The 13,169-nt window shown below is 40.1% G+C and overlaps 1 protein-coding gene across 1 annotated transcript in view; it reads right to left on the bottom strand.

Moving 5' to 3' along the window:
• arhgap24 (Rho GTPase activating protein 24) overlaps window positions 1-13,169 on the bottom strand; it is an 81,445-nt gene that overhangs the window by 59,992 nt on the left and 8,284 nt on the right. Inside the window, exon 2 of the mRNA XM_058414732.1 lies at window positions 5,237-5,440. Within this exon, the coding sequence (XP_058270715.1) occupies window positions 5,237-5,404 (168 nt within the window). The 5' untranslated portion in view covers window positions 5,405-5,440. The remainder of the gene's footprint in view (window positions 1-5,236; window positions 5,441-13,169) is intronic.

Below are 13,169 nucleotides of genomic sequence, written 5' to 3'. Positions count from 1 at the left end.
AATGAAAACATTTTCCCCGTCATCATCGTTATGAGGGCCTTCATTCAGAACAAGAAAACAACAGATGCATTATGGGACGGCGGTTGCTCCAGCTGCCTGACGCCCACCTCTGAGATTCTGCCTGACCTTCAGCGTACACACACACATACACACACACACCCTCACACACACACACACACACACACACACTGCTAAGAGTGATGGGAAATCAGGCTGATGGTGGTGATGTGGGCAGAGACGCAGGAGAACTCGGCGTGTTCGAACAGGATGAGAAGCGGAGGAGAAACACAATCCGGTGGGAAAGAAAAGAAAAAGAGAGAAAAGACAGAACACGGAGGAATAAAGATGATTCAGAAAGAAAAGAAAGATAGAATAAGGGTCGTATGAGGATCACGGCCGGAGTTAAACATACACAAGTGAGCGTATTTGTCTCAGGTTTTAAACTCTCACAGTGTCACAGAGCAGCTTCACAGAAATGTGCATGCAGTGCAGGGAAATAATCAACACCCAGAGCTGGGATGAAGAGACGTCACTGTTACATCCTTAATCTTAAATATTGTCTTTTGGTTTTTATTCCTTTTACATTTAAAACAACAATTATGCCTAAATACAACACCTCCATTCTTTTTATCCATTTAGAGCTACATTTTATGTTATTTAGCAGCTATATACAAGCCTTCTCTCACCTGTCTCTCCATCACCTCTCTCTCTCTCTCTCTCTCTCTGTTTCACTCATGTTTAAATTAATTTATTGACATTATTTTAATACGTATTTATTTATTTATCTATTTATTTATTAAGTCACTGTGAATCCTATATGTGACTTGTGTAAATAAAAGATGCGTAAAAAGTCAAAAAAAGTCTCTCTCTCTCTCTCTCTTTCTGTTTCTCTCACCTGTCTCTCCATCACCTCTCTCTTTCTCTCTCTCTCTGTTTCTCTCATCTGTCTCTCCATCACCTCTCTCTCTCTCTTTCTGTTTCTCTCACCTGTCTCTCCATCACCTCTCTCTCTCTCTCTCTCTCTCTCAAAGTTCCAGCTTTACGTCTGACGGTTACAAAGCCCTCTCACTAGAGACTCCTTCCATAAACACTTCATGATATGAAACCGTACAAGTCCCTGAGAACAAGTGGTTGCCATAGAAACAAAAAGGTATTAGAAGTGCATTCACATAAAGCCGTATGAATAAATGATGTGCAGCTGCGCTACTGTCAGGGCCGCTGTTACAGAGAATGAATCAACACCTTCTGACCAATCAGAATGCAGAACTCAGCAGCGTTGTGGTATCAAATATACAACACACGTCTTTCCCAGAAATCTGGCTCTCGCTCTCTGCGTCTGTCTTTAATCTGCAGTGGACAAGAAGGAAAAGCCCTTCCTTTGATTCCGACATGAAAACCATAGCCTCCTGTCTGGAAGTTCCGATTCTGCTACTGGAAATCAGGGCTGGATCACGACCAGCAGCAGGACAGAGCGATACAGTGAGAGAGAGAGAGAGAGAGAGAGAGAGACAGAGACAGGTAGAGAGAAAGAGAGACAGCGAGACAGAGCAATACAGAGAGAGAGAGAGAGAGACAGAGCAATACAGAGAGAGAGAGAGACAGAGCAATACAGAGAGAGAGAAACGAGAGAGACAGGTGAGAGAAACAGAGAGATAGAGAGAGAGAGGCAGGTGAGAAAGTGAGACAGACAGACAGAAAAAGAGAGAGACCTTTAGCGCACTCGTCTCCCTGGAAAACACAGAAAATGCCTGGGATGTGCTACGTGACTTGTCTGGTCTTCTTCTCGTCTGGAATACAGAGAAAGGCGAGGAGCCGCCGCCGCTACGGCCATAAACCTGACTTTCACTGAGTGTCTTCTGTGTGTGTCTGATTTAACAACTCAGATTTTTCAGCAGGTCAGAAATAGAACCAGGGACACGTCTCTCTCAAAAAGCATCAGGTTTTTTTTCTTTCTTTTGTTCAGTTTTCTGCATTGGCACAAAATCAAACGTCACAAAAATTCAACTTAGCACTGCAATGCTGAATGAGCTAGCGGGAAAGAATCCAGCAGATGCTACTATATGCTAACATTAGCTCCATCCATTATGTTACATTAGTTATGTACTGCCAAAAGTTTTGGGACACCCCTCCCCAAATCACTGAGTTCAGGTGTTGTTTTTCAGGGGTTGGGCTTGGCCCCTTAGTTCCAGTGAAAGGAACTCTTAATGCTTCAGCTTCATACCAAGACATTTTGGACAATTTCATGCTCCCAGCTTTATAGGAACAGTTTGGGGATGACCCCTTCCTGTTCCAACATGACTGCACACCAGTGACCAAAGCAAGGTCCATAAAGACATGGATGAGTGAGTTTGGTGTGGAGGAACTTGACTGGCCTGCACAGAGTCCTGACCTCAACCCCATAGAACACCTTTGGGATGAATTAGAGTGGAGACTGTGAGACAGACCTTCTCATCCAACATCAGTGTGTGACCTCACAAATGTGCTTCTAGAGGAACGGTCAAAAATTCCCATAAACACACTCCTAAACCTTGTGGAAAGCCTTCCCAGAAGAGTTGAAGCTGTTATAGCTGCAAAGGGCGGGACAACTCCATATTACATTCATGTGCATGGAAAGGTGGACATCCCAAAACTTTTGACAATATAGTGTAGGTTATATTAGTTACATTACATTAGATACATTAGTTATGTTACATTAGTTACATTTATGTTAGTTATGTTGTTAAACTGTTACGTTTTAATAATAAATAATCAACAGTTCTCATGTGACAGAGAAAGTGCAGAATACTGACTGTTACAAAGCTAAAGCTCAGACACTGGAGACTCCTTCCTTTAACGTAAAGCAAACCCGACTTCTTAAGGAAAGCTTCACCACATCAAAGTGTTTCAAAGTTTGTTCACATGGAGCATCGGTCAGTGTAAGAAAATAAACCACCACTTTCTGACCAATCAGAATTAAGAATTAAACAGTGGTATAAAATGCTGTCATTTATTCTGAGGTGAAATTAATTATATCTACAAACAGTTTTGGGTTTTTGTCTTAATGTCAGGTTCAGGTCAGACATTAGCGCTGTTTTCATTACAAAGTTGAAAGTTTTTTGATCCAAGGTTAAAAGCCCCGCACGAGGACGCCGCCTTTACCTGCACTGCCTCAGAGTCTGTTTTTCATGAGGTTTCATGGGTTATTTGTGAACACACAGCGTCTGTGTTTACTCTGCGTCTCAGTCTGCGTCCATCTGTCTCGCTCCATCTGTCTGCTCCTCAAACATCTGAGATCATCACCACAGTGTTCACAAAAAACTCTGACTCTAATGAATACACACAGTCTTTGTCTCTCTGCCTCAGTGCCACAGAGCCTCAGTGCCTCAATGCTTCAGAGCCTCAGTGCTATGGTACCACAATGCATCAGAGCCACAGAGCCTCAGTGCCTCAGAACCTTAGTGCTTTAGAGCCTCAGACCCTTAGTGCCTCAGAACCTTAGTGCCTCAGAGCCTTATTGCCTCAGAACCTCAATGCCCCAGTGCCTCAGAGCCTTAGTGCCTTAGAGCCTTAGTGCCTTAGAACCTCAATGCCCCAGTGCCTTAGAGCCTCAGAACCTCAATGCCTCAAAACCTCATTGCCTCAGAGTGTCAGAGCCTCAGTATTTCAAAACCTCATAACCTTAGTGCCTCAGAACCTCAATGCCTTAGTGCCTCAAAGCCTCAGGACCTCAATGTCTCAGTGCCTCAATGCCTCAGAACCTCAATGGATCAGTACCTCAATGCCTCAAAGCCTCAGAACCTCAAAACCTCAGTCCTGCAGAGCCTCAATGCCTCAAAAAATTAGAGCCTTAGTGCCTCAGACCCACCCTTAGTGCCTCAGAGCCTAGTTAATAAGTTAGCTTAGCTAAGTAAGCAGATAAATTAGTTTGTGATTGTGAATTAAATTAAATATTCAATACCATGCTTGTGTTATTAGTGTAATCATTTGCTAAAACATCAGAATGCTAACAGCACTCTCTCTCTCTCTCTCTCTCTCTCGCTCTCTGTTTGCTAAAACTCTTCCTCAAATCATATGGCTAATCTTCTCTGTCATGGTTTTCTTACATCTGCTGTTTTTTTTTCACGAGACCCCAAAGGCCCCGAGTCTTTCTCGAGTCATGTGGAACAGTTTAAGACGAACGATATCCATAAGCTGAGACTCCGTTTAGCGTTAGCGTACCATCAAAGCCTCTTCCAAACCCGCACTGTTTAGCTTTCCGTCCGCTTTGCGCTCGACTGGAAAACGTCAGCGCTACTTCAGGAAAAAAAAACAGACCAAAAGCAACAGGGATGTGTTTCCAGCTGCACCGACTGCTCCGCAAATATCTTTCACTCGTGTTTCCGAACATTTAGGAGTGTGTCATGACAGGTTTGGGGGATTTCTGAGCCAGTGTTCACTGAGTCATGTGAAGACAGAAAAATAAAACCATAGGGGCTAGCAGGCACGATTCTGTTTGGATTAGCAGGAGCTATTGAATCATCTCTCGCTGGTTTAGCGAAGGAGATGTTTGCGTATCGTTTAAGGAAGGAGTCTCCAGTGTCACTTTTACTAGCCTGGAACTTTTCTAAAATCTTTTTGAGCTGATTATTTTGTCTTTAATTTCAAGAGACAAAAGAACTAGCGTTTATAACTTCAGTAGCTCAAGTTCTAGCTAATTCTAGCTAACTTAGCAGTAAATATAACTAAAAACTGCTAAGAAATTGCTAGTTAATTCATTTAAAAATTGTATTGCACCGGACATGCTGTTATAGTTACACATTCTTTACTGATTTGCGTATTTGTCTGTGACATTAGCTAGCTAGCTGTGTCTAATTAGCTACCGTAATTCCAGTGACATTTTTGTGATATCTTTGTTGTTGTTAGCATTAAAGCTAGCTATTTATTTTGCAATTAAAGATGATGTGACAAATGATTAAAAAATTAAGGCAATAAAATTACAGCAGCTTTTCAACTCAGCTAGCGTCATGTTTAGCTAGCTGCATTGCATTCTGGGAGTTTGTCAAAAATGTGTTGTTGAACATGGCTGGAAAATGAATGTTTGTTAGGAGATAAGAGTCTGTGTGTGTGTGTGTGTGTGAGAACGTTTCTCTTGGATGAGGAAGAGGAACCGTGTAGGAGGACGAGGTTCATCACAAATTACTGCTCAGTCTGGAAGTTAATGTGAGGTCACTCTTTCATCCGCCCTGTGTGTGTGTGTGTGTGTGTGTGTGTCACTCACCAGTGCCTTGCTCTCATCCTCATCTTTATAATAGTACAGTTGTTCTCCCCGCAGCACGAACCAGCGTGAGTGCCATGTTTTGACGAAGCCGCCCTGCTTCCTGAGCCAACCGCGGCGCAGCACCTTCTGCTGGGGGGCGACGCCCACGGTGCACGCCTGCTCCTCCATCTCCTCCACTCCACACCGCTCTCACACACTCACGCACTGGACACACAGAGAGAGAGAGAGAGAGAGAGAGAGAGAAAGAGAGAGAGAGATGATATGGGAGAAATATTAATGCTCCTGTATGCTACACACAGATACACACACACACACACCCACAGACACACACACACATACAGATACACATACACACATACTCAAATGCACACACACACACACACACACAAATACACATGCAGACTGACCTGTATCTTGTGTGTGTGTGTGTGTGTTTGACCCCAAATTTAGTATAAAGGGGCAGTTGATGATATTTAGTGTGTGTGTATGTAATTACTCACTGTATCCCGAGTGTTTCTGTGTATAAACTGCCCCACTCTTCTACCCCACTATTAGTATAAAACGGCAGTTGATGATTTAGTGTGTGTGTGTGTGTCTGTGTGTGTGTCTGTGTGTGTGTGCATGTGTGTGGGTTTAATCATGACAACTATAAAGACACTATTCACAGCTGAACTTCTTTGCTGTTGATGACCTGGAAAATTTCGACCAAATTTCCAGACTACAGGTAACCCACTAAACATTACACACACACACGCACACACACACACACACACACACAGACAAAACAACAGGAAACCCCTAACCGCTTGTGTCTGTTCTGTGCACTGAGGAGACCTATTTAACTGTCAGACCAAACATCAGCCTTCTAGTGTAATTTCTGGAGTAGCTCATCTACCGTAAATATCCTAATATACATCACTACAGCACTAAAAGAACTGAACTCCAGATAAAAATCCAGAACTGACGGAGATTCCAGTACATTGGCATGCGGCTGCGTATCCGAGCGTGGCTCTCGGCACCGTAGCGGGGATCAGCGGCCATGATTATCCCGGGATTTTCTGAGTTACTCCGAACATCTCATCGTCTTCTCATCATTTCTCTAGGTCGGGGTTTGAAGTAAATCTCCGTGTCACTTTCTTTCCCTCTTAGGAGTCTTTCAGAATTCTGAAAGAGCAAACATTTCTAAAGCGTCTCTCCTTCGGGTTTAACTTTGAAAAGAAGAAGCAGCTAAGAAAGTCGCGGATCTCTGCACTGAGGCGTTCCAATGACCTCGGAAGTGGGAAGACCTCAGACTTTGGAGTTGTGGAATTCCTGTAACTCCAAGCTGCAAAGAGTGGACAAACCACGGATGTTTCCGTGTTCGTGTTTTTGTTAGCGACGAGAGTTTCGAAGAAATTCAGAATTCCGACAGTTTAGCATCAGTCTGTTTGAGTTTGCTGAAACGGATGTTTCCGTGTTTGTGTTTTTGTTAGCAACAAGATTTTCCTTGGGAAGACCTCAGACTTCGGAATTATGAAATCTTGGAATTGTTAGCGACAAGGTTTTCATAGAAATTCAGAATTCCAAGAGTTTAGCTCTCTGGTTTAGTGTTAGTCTGGTTGAGTTTGCTGAAACGGATGTTTTCATGTTTGTATTTCTGTCTGTCTGTCTGTCTGTCTATCTATCTGTCTGTCTGTCTGTCTGTCTGTCTATCTATCTATCTATCTATCTATCTATCTATCTATCTATCTATCTATCTATCTGTCTGTCTGTCTGTCTGTCTGTCTGTCTGTCTGTCTGTCTATCTATCTATCTATCTATCTATCTATCTATCTATCTAAGCCACAATTATTTGCCAAAAGTGTGTGTCATAATCTGAAAATAAAGAACTGCGTATTGAAGTTAGATCCTAACGATTTTAAGCAGCTGAGTGATTTTCTTCCACACTCCGTTTGGGACACAGCCCACTTCCAGAGGGTGGTGTTATTGCTAGGTTGACTTCCTGACTGTGTGTGAGGCAGCTTACAGATGAATCGAATAATCAGAGCACGTTCTCCTGGTGTTCCTTTCAGCACAGAGCTTCACAGGGTTCTCGTGTCAAGCTCTTTAGCAAAGTGTAAACAATCCCTGATCTGCACCCGGAGCTCTTGGATACGGCGATTAGCCATCTTTTACAGTCAGGGCAGATGTGTTGCCACGTCGTCGCCTGTCCTGAAGTCAAAAGTAGGACTGTGTGTGTGTGTGTGTGTCAGAGAGAGAGAGAGAGAGAGAGAGAGAGAGAGTGAGTGAGAGTGAGTGAGTGATGACTCAAGGGGTCTTGATGGACTCCAGATGTTCTAGTTTAATGCACAGTTCCATTCATCTGTCCAACAAGTGCAAGGCTGTGGTGAGGTGAAGGCCTGCGACTGTCTTTAATCTTCTGCTGGTTCCCTCACACACACACACACACACACACAATGCAAATTCTGTAGGTTCTAAATGTTATAACTGTCAGTATGAAGAGAGTTCCTGCAGTGTGTGTCTCTCTCTCTCTATCTATCTATCTATCTATCTATCTATCTATCTATCTATCTATCTATCTATCTATCTATCTATCTATCTATCTATCTATCTATCTATCTATCTATCTATCTATCTATCTATCCAGAATAATATTAGAGTGTTGAAGAACCTACAGACTGTATCTTCTCTCATCCTTCCCCCTTTCCTCTTTCATCATCCTCTCTCCCTCTCTCTTCTTGCCCTCTGTCTGTCTGTCTGTCTCTTTTCTCTCTCTTTCATTCCTCTATCTCGTTGGCTCTTGGTGTGTGTCCCTGTGCAGACGCTTGTGTTCCTGCCGTGCCAACTCGCCATCTCTGTGATTAATTATTGCCATCTACAGCTCTGTGGAGAGGCCAAGACTTCACCCGTCTCTCTCTCTCTCTCTCTCTCTCAGGACCCATAACAGCTGAGATATGGTAAATGAGTAAACGTTCCACATCACACATAGTGACTTTTTCAGGACGGAGCTTTAGAGTTTTAGAGCCAAGAACATGACATGATAGAGGACACAGTGAGTATGGATCATCTCTTACCATTTTCAGTCTGCTGCTTCCACATGAGGGTTTTCTTTTGACAGTGATTCAATTGACTCGAGTCATTTAAGTTCATTCGTTTAAATGATTCCTACAGATTTGTTCACTGATGAGACCACAAGCAGCAAGGACAAATTTATAATAGATATATCTATCTCTGTAAAAGTCTAGGAATGTCCAGCTTCGGGCAGTGAATCAGAACAATAGAGAATATCTGAAATGAATAAGAGAAAAGTGAATCACTGTAATAGCCAAAAGATTCACTGAGTCAAATCCTGACAGGACCAAACAATTCACAGATTCATATTATGACTCAATAAAAAGACAAAGGAGCAAAAATATTCAGTGATTTGTTGAATCAGAGAGCAGTGTAACTTGGATACAGACAAAAGATTTAAAAAGTAAATGACCAAATGATTCCCTGATTCATACTCTGACCCACTAAACAAAAGAGGAATTACACACTCACTCTTTGAAAGATAGAGGAGCAAATCTAGGACATAACATGACTCGTTGGAAGACAGAGTAACAAATCTCACTAAAACCTAAAGATTCCCTGATTCACGCACTGAATTGCTGAAAAACACAAAACCCACTCTCAGACAGATGAACAAATTTCTGTCATTAAATAACAGAGGTCATAGACAAACAATTCGCTGATTCAAATCTTCACCAACTGACCAAAAGAGGCTCTTATCTCAGTAAAAATGCAGCGATTCACAGACTGACTCACAGAACAAAAGAGAAGCAAATGTCAGTCATGACTGAAAGATTCACTAAATCATTTTTCTTACTCACTGAATGTCAGGAACGGATATCAATCACGATCAAACGATTCAGTGATTGTGAAACCGACTCACTGAATGAACGAAGGAATCTGCTTTGGAACACTGTGTCTATCTTTTTAATAATTCATGCCCAAGTCTCTCTGAGTCTTTAAGTGGCCTCTTCATGTGGAGTGGGATGGAAACGATAGGGTCTGACACTGGATTTACACACACACACACACACACACACACACACACACAGAGGCTTATGTCTGGGAGACAAATGACATCTGAAGTGGCACCAGGCTTTGAGAGGATTTGTCTGCTTTGCTTAAATATGTGTGTGTGTGTGTGTGTGTGTATATGCGTGTGTAAATCCAGTGTCAGACACTATGTTTTTCAATAAACATCATGAATAAAAGATGCAGTACAGAAGGTTTAAAATGAAACAGCAGCACTCCCTATGTTTTAAGATTCAAAGCGAGAACTAAAAAACTAATCATGATGAAAATATTCAACGTCCAAAAGCGTGGCATTTGCACTATATAAAGTCTTAATAACTTGAAAAGAGAGTGAGAGAGAGAGAGAGTGAGAGAGAGACAGAAAGACTGGTAAGGAAACTGGTGTTTATAGCTACTGTAACTTAAGCGAATGTTAAGCGTAACTATAAACGGATAAAAATAATGATGTGTTAATTAATCAATTAAGGATTCTGATCGTCAGCAAACTCTGACAGAAAGGCGCATTATACCCAGTAACTATTTAATTTATTTACTGAATTTATTGTTTTCGAAAGAATAAAACTGAGAATTCTGTGTGTGCAAAAGTTTGTGCACCCTCAGTCAATCATATGTTAATTTTCCGTCATTGAAAATGATTTTCTCACCTTAAGCTAGAATTATTTGTGTAAACTCTAAAGCACAATAACTATTTATCTGGTGAATTTACTGTATTTCGAAGAATAAAATAATAAAAGTGGTGTGTGCAAAGGTTTACGCACCCTGTCATCACTATTTATGGAAGCCAGCTAGCTAGTATGTATAACACTTTAGAAATATCGCCTGTGTGTGTGTGTGTGTGTGTGTGTGCGGTGAGTTTGTTCACTGTCTGTTTTCTCTAACTGAAATATCTCAGACTCTACAGTCTGTTCCCACTTTTAGTCCTTTGTCACGTCAACTCCGATGATAACTCTTCAATCTCACATCGGGGTTTATTTCTGTAGACATAAAGGGAATGTTTACTGCCAAACTGAATTACTAGTTAACTCCCTTTCACACACACACACACACACACACACAAATTAGAGAACCTACACACACCCAATTTGTTAAGACCAAGCTGATACCCATCACTGGTGCTCTCCATCACTGGGGGGGAAAATAATGCAAATATTTCTCCCTGGAGTGTGCTCCATCTCTTTTTTTGTTTAATAAGATATTTTTCACGCTTGAATTCACAAAAGCCATTTTCTCCACACTCTGTGTCTCATTCTGATGAAGGAATAAATAAAAAATACCATTGGGGTATCTGGAACTCGACTGATTTGTGTGCGAAATATTAATAACATCTCGAGCATGCAGGACGGCATCGATTGTTGGTCAGTTTCTTTAAACGTATAAATTGTCTACAGGACTCAATTCCTACTCGAAAAATCAAGCTGTGATTTTTTTTTAATGGACATGATCCGTCGGCTCTCATCATCCGATCCGGCTGGTTAATAGCTGCTTTACTTAACCAGACGTAATTCCTTTTTCTGCAGCATCCTCCAGACGGAGCTCTGAAGATGACCGCCCACTTACTGTAGGTCTAAAATAGAGACGGCGCCGTTACACGAGTCCTCTAAAGAACTGTGTGAGGAAGTGTGGAAGAAAAGGGAAATGATGGTGTTTTTCATGTCATGTCACAGTAAAATGAGCGGTTATGCATGCTATTAAAGTGCAGCTCAGATGGTGTGGTGTGGTGTGGTGTGTAAATTTACCCTCAGTGGGCAGATCTGGAATAGTGAAAATGAATAAAGAGAAAAGTTCAGAGGGAAAAAAATGGGAGGAAGATTTGAAGGTGTAGAATATTCAACATGGATGTGAATAATAATTATTAAAAAAAATTATGAAAAAATAATAATAAAATAATAACAAAATAATAATAATAATAATAATAAAGCTATTGTTCTATATTACAGTGCAACTTTCAAAAGGCAAAAATGCAAATAAAATAAATACACAATAAGAGGAAAAAAACAGAAAGCAGATAAATAATTAAGAAAAGAATAATAATTAAAAAATAAATTAAAATTTAAAAATATTAAATAAAACAAATGCAAAAAATAAAATATAATAATAGTAATAATAATAAAGCAAGCATACAAATAAACTAGTAATTAAGATATTAAAATATTCATAATTAATTTCAATGTCAAATTAATTGACATAATTAATATCAAATTTAAAGCATCTTAGAAAAAAATATTTCACAGAATTTAATACAAGACCTATTCAGAATCAGAAAACAAAAGTTCATCTGAATCATTTTTATAAGAATTATCCTAATTAAATATGCTTACCAATTTAAATGTGAAATATGAAAGCGCATTTTTGTTGGTAAAATTTTACTTATGATCAACACTTAAGTTTGAGTTTGTTTGGAAAAGGTGCACATTTTTTCCAAAAAGTTAAATAATACACACTTTCGAATAACAACCAGTCAATCATGGAAAAAATAGAAATGCTAGCTGCTTAGCTAGCTAGTCAGGAAAGATTCTGTTAGCTTGGTTAGTCTGTCTTTGCTAAACACGCAGCTAAACTGAGCTTGCTAAGCTAAGATGACTGATGCTAACATGACTGATGCTGGCTTAGAAGAGTGTAGATGGTTAATACAGACATCTTTACTGTGTTAGAAATATTAAATATTAATAAACAATGAAAGATGAACGAATTAACATTTAGAAAAATACAGAAACAAACTACACGAGATCGTAGCAAACATAGCAAAAAAAAAAAGCCTTTAATAAGTCTAACATACTTCCTTTAAATGCTCTTCTGAAATAAAAATTGAAACCAGATGTTTGGAAACCTAACCAAATCCTCAGAACATGACACACAAGATCAAATTCTTTCTTTTTCTTGTTTTAACACCCGATCAAACTCCTGCTGTAATTATCACGTCCCTGATCCAAGCAGGGAAACTTCTACCCGGTTCCTCAGATGGGAGACGGAGAACCTGTGACCTAGCGAGCTCCAGAGTTGTGTATGTTCTCTAATATATCACATGCTGAGGTTAGGAATCACAGTGGTCAGGGCTCATAAACACAGAGCTCAGCGTCCAGCTGTTCAAGCCGTTTGTTCTGCTTTGTTTTAGCTGCGCTAGCTGTTTGATTATTCAGCATATTTACTCTCTGCATGGGAAAGTCAGCAGCCCTGCACCCAAATCAACGCTGCTGTTTGACTCAGGCTTTTGTTTGTCCTTTACACCGCTGGGAAAGTGCATGGAATTTGGCTAAATCATTTTCAGAGCTAACTCACACTCCTGTAAGCATAGTACGTAATCAAGGGTGATTTGTTTTTTGTTTTTGGATAAATTTTAATCATTTATGAATTGCTAACGAACTCTTACCTCAAACACATTTTTTAGAGCTAATTGTGAATCTCAGCTCGGTGTGACTTTAGCTTTGCTAGCACTATTAGCTTTGTTTGACTGCTAAGCATATTTGTTCAGTGCTTGGGAATGTTAGTGACTCTGATCCTTAAAAACTAATCATTCACTTCCAAGTAGAAACACTAACATGACAGAAAAACTTTAAATATTTAGCAAATAACAAGCTAACTTTTCCAGAATTCCATAATCAGCTGGATTAGCTTTTAGATTACGATTATGGCTAGAACTAAAACCTGATCTCATAAAAAAAAGGTTTGATTTTGTTTCATTTAAGCCAGAAAATGAAATCACAAACCTGGCCTCAAGTTTTTACTTAGAAACTTTTCATATGAACTAAGCTAACCTTCAGAATAGAAACACGAAGGAAAGTTCCGGAAAGAACCAGAACAGTACAGACATGGGAATATAGATAAGAAATAATAATACATTTTGTGTTATTTTACAATCCAATGGATAAACAAA

This window comes from Hemibagrus wyckioides, linkage group LG18 (genome assembly GCF_019097595.1).
Source record: "Hemibagrus wyckioides isolate EC202008001 linkage group LG18, SWU_Hwy_1.0, whole genome shotgun sequence".
Taxonomy (NCBI): Eukaryota; Metazoa; Chordata; class Actinopteri; order Siluriformes; family Bagridae; genus Hemibagrus; species Hemibagrus wyckioides.
Note: the sequence above shows the minus strand (reverse complement) of the source record. Positions and strands in the feature narration are given on the sequence as shown.